General features: G+C 34.8%; 1 protein-coding gene across 1 annotated transcript; it reads right to left on the bottom strand.

Annotated features, from left to right (window-relative positions):
• Positions 1–1,563: 1,563 nt before the first annotated feature.
• LOC132274014 (zinc finger protein ZAT10-like) lies at positions 1,564–2,632 on the bottom strand. The gene has a single exon (XM_059775157.1). It carries the CDS (start codon positions 2,455–2,457, stop codon positions 1,759–1,761), a length of 699 nt encoding a protein of 232 aa, XP_059631140.1. The 5' UTR covers positions 2,458–2,632; the 3' UTR covers positions 1,564–1,758.
• Positions 2,633–16,059: the final 13,427 nt, after the last annotated feature.

A 16,059-nucleotide genomic window follows, 5' to 3' on the forward strand; every position in this document is an offset into this window, starting at 1 on the left:
CTACGCATGTATTCCCCAATATTTTGTTGCAAATTAATTACTGTGTGTCTTATGTGTTTTTTTTGACAAATTGTAAGAATATACTAATAGTGTTGTACCACTATAATTGGTCTGGTTATGGCTTGTTATTGTCAAATTTCTCTACCACACGTAAAGGCTACTCTCATATATACTTTTAGTCTCCTTTTAGCTATGTCCAAGGTAGAACTATTCAAAGCAACTTTTAATACATGGAGTAGTACATGCTAAACAAATGTTGGACCAAAAGTCATGAGTCATTATTTTAACTTTGAGTTGTCAATTTCTTCTTTAAAACGTTCACATTCTCAGCTCTTTACTTGCCAGAAAAGCTTAAGCGATTAGATGGTATACAAATTAATATGAAAAATACTTTTCTCTTCGAATCATGCATAGTAGTGATGATGTGGGACTCATCAAGATTGATGGGCTTCTCACCTTGTCCGTGTCCATTAGACTCTAGTTGAATTCGATTAAAGAAGTTCATTTCTTTTAGTAGTATTTATATCGTCTAGTTAGAGATGGTAATATTTAACACGTACACGCTAACACAATGCTAAATAAGTAAGTTTAGATTTGACTTAATCTTGTTAATTCGAATTGACACGGTAATTAAACGTGTCGTGTTTATATTTGACACATCAACCTGTTTATAATCCGATTAACCTATTTAATTAAACGTGTCGCGTATTAAAAATAACATGTTTGACCAATCGTGTTGCATAAACGCGTTGTGTTGATGTCAAAAATGACTAAAACGTGCCTCATCGTGTTATTTCGTGTCATGTCAACTTTTAACCCATTTACTGTATTAAACGATTTACGGCGTGTAATAATCGTATCAGGATTTTTTAACGCGAAAATAATCGTGTTGTATTAGTGTCTTTTCATTTAACAGAAGAGTTACGTTCTGACACGACACGAACGCAACCTTCCAACACGAATTACCACCCCTAACTCCAGCTTCCCCTCTCTTCATGACAGAGATGATGTAATTTGGTATTAAAATCCTCTAGAGATTGGCTTTGGGTAGCCAAATCATTTAGTCTTCTAACTAGGTTTGGAGCTGTGGAAATGTCAAGAGTCCTCTTAAAAACCAAGCATTGTATGTGTTAAGAAAACTACTTCGATGCCAAGTGTCCCTCTTCGAACTTGCTATGAAATGCAATTGTAATTTGTTTACTCTGAATTTGGACCATTTCTCTTAGTCGTCTTTGCCTAATTCAATTAATTTACATAAACACTTTGACATGTTTAACCATGTGTAAAACCTATCTTCTTATCCACACCTACCACTCATCACAAGATATAAACAAAATCAAACACACGCGCACACACAAATCATACATTTTTCACTAAACAAATTAAACTAGAACCATGCTTGGAGTTTAAATATGTGAGGTCTACAAATAAATGCTTTTCTGTTTTAGAGTGATTTTGGACAATTGATAACAATATTAGTAAAATGACGTCATTATATCATCATTGAATATATACCAAAAATTAAAAATAACACAATAAAGGTAATTCCAAATACAGCTTCCATGCACCAAAATCACTTTCATAATAAATAAAATGAAATAATCTCTATCACAAATAAGGTGAATTACATATTTTATGTACATATAAAATTATAAATCACCAAATCATATATATATAAATAAATAAATAAATATTGTGAGATCTCAATCAAATCTGCTAAATTGTAGCCCTAATTTGCTAAGGTATTCATCATATGATTCATATGGGAGAGACTTCAGCTTTCACCGGCAACAAAAGACGAGGCTTCTTCGCCGGATGAGGACTCTCCACCTCGTCCTCGCCGAATTTGAATTTGGGGGATAATTCCGGCCAGGCAGGGAGGTTCAGGTCAAAATCTCGGTAGCTGTTGGTGGACCCCACTCCTTCCGACGAGGTTGCCACTCCACTTCTGGCAGCAGCACCGGCAGCACCTTCGTAGTGGCACCGCTTGTGTCCGCCCAACGCCTGTCCGGTGGGGAAACACTTGTGGCAGATAGAGCACTCGTGAGTCCTGACGCCGCCGGCAGCGGCGGAGGCGGTCGTGGTGGCGGCGGAATTGGACGATTGCTCGTCTGCTCCGGCTTGTTTTCTGTGACTGGCCTTGTGACCGCCTAGGGCTTGGTAGGAACCGAAGGACTTGTTGCAGACTGAACAGTTGTAGACGGGCTTCGAATCAGACGACGTCGGCTTCGGCGGCGGCGGTGGTGAGGAGTGGACGCGATGTGAAGCGGCGCCGCCGCGAGCGAGCATGATGAGGCAGAGAGCGAGGTACTCCTCTTCGGTGGGTGACTGTTCGATACGCGGTCGTTTTGATCGCTTTCCCTTGGTCCATGACTCAATAGAGGGATGGTTGATGTTATCATAGTTGAGTGAATTAGGTGATGGTGTAGTGGGAGAGTTGAGAGCTTCAAGCGCCATTAGATCTTGATTCAGTGAGCGGAGAGAGAGAGTGTTGAAGAAGATAGTTTTAGAGAGAGAAACAAGAAAGCTTGAGAGAGAAACAAGAGAGTTGTGGAGGCTGAAGTGTGAGAGTGAGGGAGTGGTGTGGGTTGTTTATAAAGGGGGTTGGGAAATTGCGTGACAAGCGTGAGGAAAGTGAGAGTGAGGAGAGCGGCGCAATATAGATACATATGTATACGCTGTGTGAAATTTACACATGCAATGGACCACGTTTAGTTGAGTTTTCTTCGCCCAAAAAATGTTTGACTCCAATTGGGTGAGAAACTTCTGCATCTAACGTATCTCAATGGATGTCGTTCACAAATTTTTATAAATATATATATATATATACAAAACGTAACAATCAATTAATTTATTTTTACTTAAATCAATCTAATTCCAAATTACCTTTTAAAAAAAAAAAATCTAATTCCAAATTAATTAATCTATTTCATATGATATAATTATATTATGTCACGATAAGTGTAAGAGTGGTCACAAAGGGCATGTTTGGTACTTGTTTTGTTTTTGATATTTTTATTTTTGTTCGGTGCGGTACTGTAGTGAATAGTGAAAAAAATACAATTAGTAAGTGACTAAAAATTGAAACACTAATTTACTATTTTTACATATTTTTGTACTCTAACAGCAACCAATATTTTTTAAAAAAAAACTCTGAAATGATCTTTTAAAACTAGTTATTATATTTTTTTAACTTGTAACGTCATATTTTATCAAACATGTTTTTATATTTTTGCTTTCAAATTTTTTTACAACAAATATGCATTACTAAACATACTTTCGATTACTATTCAAAATAACATATGATAGGAGAAAAATAACTCTACGTTTAACAAGCCGTCTTGACCGAGTAAATGATTCAATTGACAAAGAGACTAAGAGAGGGGAGATCAGTTAAGAAAGATAAATCGGATCTCCCCAGTTGACATCTATGCAACCGACTAGATCTCGAGGTAACCATAAATAGGGTACGTAAAAGGCCATTAAATGGGGTATGAGAAAAATTTTAGACATTTAATTTTGATCATCGGAGGGTCATCGCCCAGCACCACATTGTCACTCGAGGTAATGTATTCATTGTTTTGCAGGAAATGTCATCATTATGAGTTGTGCAAATTTTTGCTTCAACAACATATAACAAAACATGAATTAAACAAAAATGCCAAAACAAAACGCCTGCTAAACAAACCCAAATATTTCCTTTCTAGAAAGCCCAGAGCCTACTAAAGTAAATCACAAACTTGGGAGTGAGAAAAAGTTGTAACAGTTCATCACAACTATTATGAGCTCTATTTATTTTTATCAACATCATAAACAAAATAAAAATGCATATATAATTGATAGCGCATTTTTTTTTAATAATTTAAAGTTAACATTTCATATCAAAATTTATTTATATTGGGTTTAGGAATATCGAATTGACGGTTTTAACTAAATTTTTTCTAATTTTAAATTCAATTTGTTTATTCGATACTTCCAAACGAAATAAATTCAACTTTCTAGTTTTTTACCTTAATTTAGTTAAATTAAATAGTCATTAAATAACTCTTAGAACGTGTTCAACAGTTGTCTATATTTTGTCATAGTAGATTTATACAAAAAAATTTAGACTAATTATTTTTAGCTCCAACCATTGTTTTATACTTTTTGTGTAAAAATTTATTTATCAATAATAACCAATCACGTATCATGTGTAATACCACACATAATTTTTACAAACCTACTTACTATGTTGATTTGTTAATTGAATGAGAAATGAAATATGCTAGGTTGATTCGTTAATGGAATGAGAAAGAATGAGAATAAAGGAAATATGCTGATGTGGCTATACAAAAGGGCTGTGCAAAATACACAATAATTTTACAGTGACAATATATAACATACTTCTAAAGATTAAAAAAAAAAAAAAATTACACATTTTATATATAAAGATCTTTTAACACACTGCTAGAGATGCTCTTACATTTTAAAATACTTTAAACTAATTATATTATTTAAAAAAAAAAACCAATTTTAATATGACCTCATAATAACCTAACTCTCTTTAATATGACCTCATAATAGGCTCATTCTTACACTGTGAGGTCCTCCAAATCGAATAAGCAAGTTAATAGATAGCCTTATCATAAGGTGAAATGGGTCCCACTATTTAATAAAAAGTACCCCACACATTTGTTAAATTTAGGTTGTATTGGTATTTGGGGCTCACCCATATACCTACCTTACTTATCGAGAATATAGTATTGGACACATTTGGTGCATTGTACACCGAATTTATCTGAATCGTACAAATACAATACGTACTCACCAAATATGTATTCCATACCAAGGGCCTCTTCTAAATTGGATGAAGCAATTTAGAAATTGAGGGAAGACTAAAGACCAAAGACTGGTTCCAATTTCCAAGTCAACTCGTGTGACGGACCAAACGCGTTGTCCTGACTTTCCTCATTAGCAGCCGCTCGTCCGCGGAGGACACGCCAAGTGGTGACATTTAATATCTATTATTTGTGGTGGTCGTATATATTCCCATTCATTGCACCGAGTAATGTTTGTTTTGCTGGATAAGAATATAAATATTTTATTTATTTTCCACCAAAAATTAAAACATGTTGATATTATTACTACATAGAATATTATTTAGAGATACTTCCATGGGATTAGGAAGACTTGAATTAAAAATTCTCTTACTGCCGTGGTGGACAAACTACAGGTCAAAGAAGGTTGTGGTAAGAACTCCCACATGCTTAATTGCCTAACGTGACTCACTGACTTTGGTTGATTTAGTGAATAAATTTGAAGATAAAATTAATCTTAAACCTCTCTGATTTGTTTTTAATTATCTTAAAATTATTTTTTTATTAAATTATAAAAAATATAAATATATATTAAATATATAATAATTATAAAAATAAATAAATGTGTAAATATATTTCTTACCAACAAAAAAATGCATAAGGGGGAGAATAGTGATTATAACTTTTTTCTATACCTAGTTTCTATCTATAAGTCCTAACTTAAAAAATTAGGATTAAATAACTTAAATAAATAACATGAAATAACTAATACAAAAGGGCAAAAAAAACATGTTTCAGGCTATCAAGTGTTTAACATTCCTATTTTTTTTTTTTTTTTTTTTTTTTTTGCCTTTTGAATTTTTATATATAATAATTATTATATATATTAACTATTAGACAATACTTACATATCTCTAGTGACTACAAATGTGGTCCAATCACAAATACGCATAGGATGTACTTACAAAATCAGTAAAATGATAAGTAAGAAAAATAACTTTTTTTGAAATAAATTCATTCACATTCTCTAATTTCCATATTTATTAGATTCTTAATTTTGTAATTGTCGACTATGTGTGCACATCAATAGTTAGTAGGATAACCTAATTAGTAGGTAAGTATTGTTCTTAAATATTATTCCATCCGTCTTAAATTAAGTGTCATACTTTCTTTTTTTGGCTTTTCCAAAATAAGTGTCATACTTCAAAATCCAATGCATTATTTTTTAAATATTCATGATATACCCTTTGTCTTGAAATTATAAAAGTAATCAAAACTTCAAAAAAAAAAAAAAAATGCTCTTGTGGATCCCACAATTACAATTTGAAAGAAAAATTAACTTGAACCCATAAAAACAGACTCAAACGGGACATAGGCACACCATTGCATAAACAAACTGTTTTTATTTTCCTGTGAACTAAAAATGCTTGGCAAATCCACCTTGGAAAAACTATACCCTCCTACTTCCTTGAAGCTTGAGAGAGTTTGAAGAAGAGAGTTTGAAAGAAGAGAAGTTGTTGGGCTTTATGCAGTAGAGACAAACTCTGCCACCATGGATAACAGCTAAAGGTTACAGGATAAGAAAAAACATGCTTTTTGGAGATTTTCGGAGAGTAACCCATAACATGGAGCTACATTGCCACCACTATTCCCACATCACAACCACTACCGGTGCCCCCGCAACCATCCAAGACCATTATAAAACGACTATACCACCACCTCCTTCTACTCCATCGAAACTTTAATTTCTCACCTTTTTCTTTACTAGGATTAAAGAACTCATCTCCATATCTCACCTCCCTTCTCATGACACAATTGTTGTCACCGACGCTGACGACAGCTGTCGAGGTTCTACTGTTCGGCATCGACTGTGGCTCCTTCGCCTGTTGCCACCGTATACATGTTTAGTCTCTCTTTTATCCCAATTGCTTCAAGTTCTGTGATTCGGATGATAAATTTGTGATACCCCCAATTCCAGAACGCAGGTTGATCAAGTCCTTGCCCAATAACCAGGGGATATCAAATAATTAATAATAAATGAACACAGAATACAAATAGAATAACTAATAAAATAAATAATATCGCTGAAAAAGAAAACTAAATAATAATTAAATAAATCATTTGATACCAATCTCAGAATTTATCCAATAATCCTGAATAAAATAATCCTCAAAATACAACTCAGGAATCCGTATCATGGACCCCTAAAATAAATATCCCAAAACTGAAATAATAAAGATAAATGTATAAATCATGGATAATAAAGACATGAAGTAGAATCTTACGTCGACGACACTAGAAGAGTGATGAAGAGTAACCTTTACTCGGCACGAACAACCTCTAAACCTGTTATTGACGAGGACCTGAAAAATAAAACAAAAGTGGGTCAAAACCCACGAACAAGTCATTTCTACAACAACCCAGACAGAGACCCGATGAACGATACATCCCTAACTAACTCATGCAATATCTACATAGTCAATATATATATATATACACACACACACACACACTAAAGACTCTTACTGGACTAAAGGCAGACTCAACCAGATAGTGAGTATCTCATGCAAAGCGCAAACAAGGTGGTCATGAGTCTTCCTTCTACTAACGCACACACACCCTTATATCCAGCTACCCATCTCAACCAGCAATACACACCTCAGTCCTAACCACTAATCACGAGACCTCAAGCTCGTATCATGGCACACCAAATAATAAATACATATCTAGCCATATCCTAACAATGGCACAACCACGTAAACACTACAGTAACCATATCCTAACAATGGCACGACCACATATAAAATATTGTAACCATATCCTGACAATGGCACAATATAAACAATATAGCCATATCCTGACAATGACATAAATAAAAGAATCCAACTTACTAGCCGGGCCACCCATGTCAATGCAATAATCCACCTATATCCTAACAATGGTCCCACGTATAATAGAAGTAGATTACATATTAGATCATACAAAATAACCACGAATATGATTAAGATCACATTATCTAATATTGAAATTATTATAGCAATTTAATATTATTAAATTACAGAAATAACTTATAAGTTATTAAAGTCATTTTCATCAATCATGACAACCACAAACCTAGCCATAAGCCATTCCGACAATTTACAATTCCAGCAAATAAGATGATTAAAATCATATTCCATGCTAAGCATTTAACATCCAATGTTTAAACAATTCAAAGAGTTCAATTTATAACTTAATAATTGAATAAATGCCGTATTAACATGCATGTTTAAGATTCATGCCTTTTATTCTAAGTCTTAATAATATGTTCAGGGCCAAACGAAACACTTTCGAGCCAAAATCATGCATTAGCGCTCAAGCAACCCCATTACTGGGCTTGAGCGCTATTTTTCAGAAAATGGCACTTCCCTGTAAATAGTGCTCGAGCGCTATTTCATGAAAACAGCTCAGGAGGTCTGTTCAAAGTCTAGATATCTGTCTTTTTGGGTCTTTAATCATGCTTTTATATCCTAATTGATGTCTACTATTATTAAAGAGCAAGTATACACAATTGGGTTCATTAAAACATAAATTTGAATCATGATTTAGTAATTTCATCCAAAGTATACACATATACATATACATACATATACTCCATTTTAGTCCGATTTAAACATGGTATCAGATTAATTCCTTATGATCTAAGTTCCTAAAGTTATACTAATGACATATACAACACAAGATCAAAGGGGAAGAGCAGAACGAAGAACTTGCCTTAGGTTTTCGGATTAAAAACCAAACTCCTTCTTCTTTGTTCTTCTTCTCTAACGCTGGCAGCCTTCGGGTTGCCGGTCGTCCACCTTGCTGATTCAATCTACCCTACAAACAGCTCATCTCGTTTTCTCCCTCCTCTAATTTCGCCCCCCTCCTTTCTCTCTCTCGTGTAAATATTATTTTTCTCTAAACCTCACACACACTACATATACACATATATATACTACATATAAACCTAATCCTAAAACACGTCTGACCAAAAATAATAATAATAATAATAATAAAACAATGGTAAAAATAATAATAGATAATATATATATATATATATATATATATATATATATATATATATCCATTCCTATGGGCCTATAGCCCACCTTTATCATGGCTTCCTTCCCAGTAACCCAAGATCCGTTTAATCAGCCTAACTACTACAAGCCCAATCCAAAACTTAAAATAAAACAATAAAACAATTAACTAAGTCGATTAAACATCTTAAAACCAATAAAAAATTAAACTAACTACAACAAATGACAAATAAACACATCATAACGCATGATCAATTAACTAATAATAATTAAATTTAGTTAAAACACATAAACAAATAGTCACATTATTAAATTTAATACAAATAAAATAAATAAATAAATGCCATAAAAATTAGGGCTATTACAAAATTCGATGATGATGGTAGAGGTGGTGCCACCAACTGTGGGGATGGCGGTGGTTATGCCACCAATTTGATGATGGTGGTTGCGGCTCCCTTACAATAGTGATGGTACTGGTGGTTATGGGGGTGTGAATGGCGGCGATGGTGGCACCACCTCTTGTGATTGATCCCCATAAAAGAGGGGTTTCCCAATATATATTTATATAGGAAATGGATTATTGATTTACTATTTCAGTTTCTTTACTGCTTCTCCGACCACAACTCTACTTACTTTAAAGCCTAGGATGGTTTTTGAAAATGGCAGTTTTTCTTTACAAATTGGGGTTTTAGAGTATGAAAACAAGAAGGTGGTCCTCTCTGCAAAACTAAACAAGGCTGCAGGCCTTAATGTCCTCTCTGCAAAGCTAAACAAGGTTATTTTTGTAATTTATAAAATATCAATTTTTGCTTTTTAAAAATAAAAGTAGTATATCATAAGGTTAATTCAGTCATTTAACACCAACTTAAAGGATTAGTGTCAGAATTGGGGAAATGTGATAACTTTGTAATAGTGTTGGGGTTTTTAGAAACATGTTAAGGTTTTATGTTCAAAAATTGAAATTAGTGGTGGTTTTATGATATTAGTCCTAATAATTATTAAAATACTTTTTCAAAATAATTTTAGAGGGGGAACTATTTTTTTTTTCTTTTTCTTTTCAAACTACAACTAATAATTACTCCCTATATCCTTATAATAATTGTCCACTTTCAATTTTAGTACTTTTTAAGGAGACATGCAATTAATGCATTATCCCCTCATAAGATTACTAAATTGTCCTTTCTAACTTTAAATAGGTATCTTGTCGAATTTAGAGATTTTTAAAATTTTAAAGGGTAATTTTGGAAAAATTGATTTTCATGCTTTGATTTTTAAAGTGGACAAAATTTTGGGAGCCCAAAAAGGAAAGATGGACAACTAATATGGTAAAATGGAGTATTAAAATGACCTATTCCAAAAAGAATGAGAAGCAGTAGCTTTTTTAAGGAGCAAGTATATGGTGCGTTGGGCATACCAAGTCATTGGTGACGATGTGGCCGTTCCTACACGCCAAATTGATGTAGTGAATGAGCGGTTCAAGAAAAGCCTTTTAGGTCAAGTTTAAATTTATAAAAATCACTACTAACACTACTACTAACGTAGCAAGAGTGAGTAGGGATCGTCCCAAGGGATTGGAGTCGTACTTGGTTGTGGAATCGCAATTAGGGTTAGTAAGTCGAGTGATCAAACAAATAGTTGGTTGGTTGATTAAACTAAAGAACAAATTAAACTAAATAATTGAATGCAAATAAGAGTAAGTAAGAGAGAGAAAAATCTTGGGGTTTAGAGATCACCTCCAAGCAATGCTTTTCTACACCTTTAGCTAGTGACTAATGAGGGTAATGTGTGTTGCAATATTGATGTGTGTATGTGTGTTTGGTTGATTCAATTAGTAAGGGTGACCAATTAAGTATACATTGTCTAATCAACATGTGAAAAGTACAATATATCTAGCAATTAAGTATATATTGTCTAAATAGTATGTGAAAAACACAACATATCTAACAAGTCATTAATCCTTTCATTAAGCTCACAAGCCAAATACACCACAAGGTTAGAGACATATGTTACTTGCATTCAAAAGTATGGAACATCAAATAACTAGCATGGATTGTTCTCTCATTTAACAACTATGCTACCACTACACTACAATTAAGTTAATGACATGAAATTAAACTAATTAAGCTAAGGGAGAGGCACAATCCATCAAGAAATGAGCATAGACCATCTAGAAAATCACAAGAGCATTCTTTTAAACACAATGTTTTGACAATCTCTATATCTATAACATTAATACACATAGACATGCATCAATAACACAAGAAATAGAGACAAACACATGAACATCTATTTTAACATACATAGACATATGGATAGAATGAAATAATCAATTGGAAGCATTAAACCACATAAATCATTGAATAAAAAAGATCTATATATATAAAAGTGCCAAAACATGTATTACAACACTAATCCCTCAATAATACATAAGATTAAGATATAGAAAGCATGTTTGGGGCTAACTCTAGCCCCAAGAGAATGTCTAGCCACTCATGGCGATGTTGCTCCAACTCTCAAGGGCTAACTCCATAGTTGAGATTTGCTCCTTGGATGATGAAGAGTCTCCAATGGTGTTTCTAGCCTCCTCCTCTTTTCTTCTACACTAAAGTTTCCTCTCCTTTGAGAATAATCCCTAGAATTGTATATGTCTCAAAAAGTACATCATATTCCTTTTATAGGTAGGTTAAGTGACACACAAAATGAGCTGGGGTCGTGCAAAGAATATTCTCTAATGATTGGATAGAGGATGGATTGGACAAGCTGGCTTTTTAACTTTTTCGCATTGGAGGAAGTTCGATCGATTGAACCTTGGACTTGGATCGATCAAACTTGGCTGAGATCTATCGAACTTAGGCTGGATCGATCCAACTGGTTGAGCTTTTTGGGAAAAGACAAATCCGAGATATTTTGGGAGATATTTTTGGGAAAAGGACAAAAGTGGTTAGTGGGTGGTACAGCTGTGGATAAGATCAATCATTTGAATAAGGATAAAAGTGTTCGATCGATCGAAGGGTGGTGTTAGATCGATCGAACTTTGAACTTTCTGCTTTGGGTCAAGGTTTGGATCTATCTTGAAGTACTGAGATCGATCAGTGTTCGATCGATCGAACCTTGAAGTTGGATCAATCGAACTTTGTTACTTCCCACCTTTGGCTTCATTTGCTTCTTTCTTTCTCCACTTTGCTCATTTCTTTGTTTAACCCCAGAATTGCTTCAATTAAGTTCTTATTTGGCTAAGTTAGCTTATTTGAGGGATAAGTGCCTGAAAATGGAAATAATACGAAATCAATCTAAAACGGTAAAGTAAGATAGATAAAGGTACTATAATGCCTAAGCTTAAGGGGTTTAAATACGCACTTTTCAGTGCTCATCACACCCCCAAACTTAAATATTGCTAGTCCCTAACAATGAGCTAGAAAGTAAAGGAATGAAATAAACAATTATACAAGTATGAATCTAGAAAACAATAAATGGATAACGCCACTTTCGTAGGGAACACGATTGCACTTAGCATATGCAACAAGCCTTTTAAACCCCTAGGTTACCCCTAGTGGACGAGTGAAGTCTCGTGAAGGTTTCTAGAAATGACACCCACAAACATTAAGCTCATTCTTTCAAAAGATGCACCAATATTGCAAACAAGCATTGGGAGAAAAACTACCTCATGTATGCAATTTTTCAAACATTTCCGAGCAATCTCCCAAAATCTCAACATCAAGCAAGCAAGTATGGTCCTCTACACATCAAGAAAATGATCATGCAAATCAAAACAACTCTAGAATCCTTTTTGAGTGGTCCGGCATCAAATATGTTGCTATCTTAGCCAACTAAAGAAATGATCACCTCCTTACCCTCAAACTAGCACACAAATCTAGTACTGATCATCAAGACAAAAAGTGGATCTTTTATTAAAGCTTTAATTATCTAAATGCGCTTATTCTTTTCACTCGATTTTTTTTTTTTTTTTTTTTTTTTTTAGAATCAAAGATGGAAGCATGGTGCAATGTGTTAATCTATTAAGCTTTCTAGCGATTCATGAGGTCGAGCGTTAGGTCAATGACTCCCAAACCAGATGGCTTTAGGGCATTAGGCATTCAAATACCCCTACGGACTTACAAGCTCAAATCAACTAGGTTACAAATCAAGATAACAACCATCTAATCATTTCCCACTTCTCACATTTTGGGAGAAGTCCTCACTTTTTTTTTTTTTTTTTTTTTTTTTTTTTTATCAAGTTCAATTATTAACCTAGAGGTTGGGCCCTCCACCTTTCGGCGCGAGAAGTTCAGTGCTTGATGAGGTTAGAATCCCGGCTACTTAGTGAAAAAGGGTTGTTATCCACCTTTATCAAGAATGAAAACTTTCAATGCACTACTAGTTCAATTGGGATATAACCAATTCAATAATCAACAGAGCATGTACCCCACAAATGAATGCCAGTGTGCGCCGATGCTAGTGTAGAATTCTAAAGTGAATCTCAAAACAATCACAAAATCAAGATGATGTGGACCACAAGTGCAAGCAAGATATTAATTTTTCGAAAAATTTACTCATAAATGGCATCCACAAGGCATACAAGGAGTATTGAACTCTCAAGTCAAGCAATTTTTAAATTTTAAGCAATATAGTCCTCAAAAGATCAAAATCATAGCTAACATGGATCTCAAATCATAAAGAAATCCCTCAATTACACAAGTCATGCTCAAAACCTTGAAATTTAAAGCTAACACTGCAAAGCACCATTCCCCCCAAACTTAAATAGCACAATGTCCTCAATGTGCAAGAGAACAAAGGAAAGAGTATACCAGTGCAACTAAGCAAGAATGATGGGGATTGAAGTATCCAAAGTGGGTGGCATGGCCCCCCCCAAACTTGGGATGAATTGTGGTCCTGAAAATTGGCACTTGGATAAACTCATCAGATAACAAAATGGGATAAGTAGTGCACAGTGGACATGCAAATGTAAATGGGATAAACAGATAAAGAGATGAGAGAGGTATAAGGGTGGTCCTGAAAATCAGGTAGCACTCTCTCACTTAAGTCACTGTGATGCACCTGATGGAGTTAAAAGGACAGATGTATCAATAAAAGCATACGACATCCATCATAGATAAAAACAACAATAAAATGCAATACATCCAGTGTCAAAGCCGACAGACCCGGCTGCAAAAATAATAGTATCACAAGTGTAGTAGACACACAACATAGATAGAGAGCATAAAAAGATAAAGAGACTGGGAGTCTCAGGCAAAGGGAACTCCGCGGATCTCCCTAGCTAAGTCATCAATGGCAGTCAAGATCTCCGTACGGAGGTGAGCAATGTCAGCTCTAATGGCAGCCATCATATTCAGACGAAGGGTAGCAATGTCAGCTCTAAGGGCAACCAGTATATCCTCCAAACTCTGAAGTTGCTCTTCTAATTGGCATATCTGATCATGAGCCTCAGGTGTGGTGAAGTAGAAGAACTGTTATTCTTAGTCATGATCTGCAAAAAGGAAATCTTGCAATGGGAGTTAGCTCTAATGTGCATAAATATCCAATATGGAATATCAGAGGCATTGGGCATAAATATGATAACATGAAGTGAATAAAAGATGAATGAAGTATGCATGTGAGATCGATCACAAAGGTTGGATCGATTGAAAGTAAGTAAGATCGATCTCACAACTTCGATCGGTCTGAGACACAAGTTTGATCGATCGAACTGTGTTCTGTGAAAAACGAGAAGTCACAGATCTGTGACTGTGGGAGCACGGGACCCACATGAATCATGTTTGTGGGCCCATCAACACAACAAACATCAATCCCAATCACCTAGAATGGCTCACACTCCCAAAAATCAAAGTAACTCATTACAATGGACACGGCATAAAGACGAATATAGACATATATACATGAAAAGCTTAAAACTTCATCTATGGCCAAGAATCATCATGAATATTAGAACGGATCAAACACTTAAAACATAGTCTTAATAAATCGAGGTGTGAAATCAATAATAGGGTCTCGGATTTTACCTTGAATCAAAGAGAGGAGAGAGAGGAAATGTGAAGAGGAAGAAGGCCCGAGAAGAGGGAGAGATTGACACCTGGTTCACTCCGGAGATCTCGCCGGAGATAGAGGAAATGGGTGAGGTTACAGTGGCGTAGGAACTAGGGTTTAGAAATGATGGAGAATGAGATCTTATCATCTATTTAAAAACTGTCGCTATTTAGTTCGATCGATCGAACTAGAATCACAGATCGATCGAACTTTGAATGATCTTTTCACAAAGTTTTTTTTTTTTTTAAATGATCAGATAAAATAAAATATGACTAAAATAAAATTAAAAAATTTTTGAATTTTTGAAAATTGAAAAAATCAAAACAAAGTCAAATAATGAAATGGAGAACTGAGATCGATCGGAACAAGAGTTCGATCGATCAGACAGAGAGCAAAAATATGCAGGTTTTTGGTTCAAAAATTTGGCTTAGTGTTGGAACTTGAAGATCGATCAAACTTTGAAGTTGGATCGATCGAAGAACTTCCGATCGATCTTGAAATGTTTCGATCGATGAGACAGAGAGGTGAAATATGCAGGTTGATGCAGGCTCAAAATTTTCCAAGTGTTGAATCATGAGATCGATCGAACTTTGAAGTTGGATCGATCTAAGGTCTCTTGATCGATCTAAGAATAAGTTCGAACGATAGGACAGAGAGGTAATTTGGATACACGTGGAAAATTTTTCTAAGTGTTGGATGCAGGTGGAAAATTTTTCTAAGTGTTGGATACAGGTGGAAGTTCGATCGATCGAACTTATGCAAAATGCTCAATCACAACACAAAATTTCATGTAATCCTAATCACAGTTCCTATCAATGAATATGAACCAAAAACAAGTATCTAAACTTCGCAAGAAATGAAATTTAAGATAGAAATGAGGGAGGAATAGGGTTTTGACACCCTACGAAATGTTTTTGCTAGTCTTTAACGTCTCTAGCAAGACATTGGGCTCTTTTAGCCCGGATCAAAGATCTTGTAATGCATCCCCTCCTTGTTGGGGTGATAGATGCTCTAAACTCCACCCAACAAATGGTTCTTTGAAGAACTTGTTGGACTAAGTTCAAACGAAACTTTTGGTCCCTTGTCAATGCAATCTTCTATGTGCTCATACACCGGGTCAACTAGATGTGCAGCTTCCAAATGTCTTTGAAAGACTCGAC

Source organism: Cornus florida, unplaced genomic scaffold, assembly GCF_030987335.1.
Source record: "Cornus florida cultivar Cherokee Brave unplaced genomic scaffold, ASM3098733v1 CherokeeBrave_3.0.0_Hap2_Chr09, whole genome shotgun sequence".
In the NCBI taxonomy this organism is placed as follows: Eukaryota; Viridiplantae; Streptophyta; class Magnoliopsida; order Cornales; family Cornaceae; genus Cornus; species Cornus florida.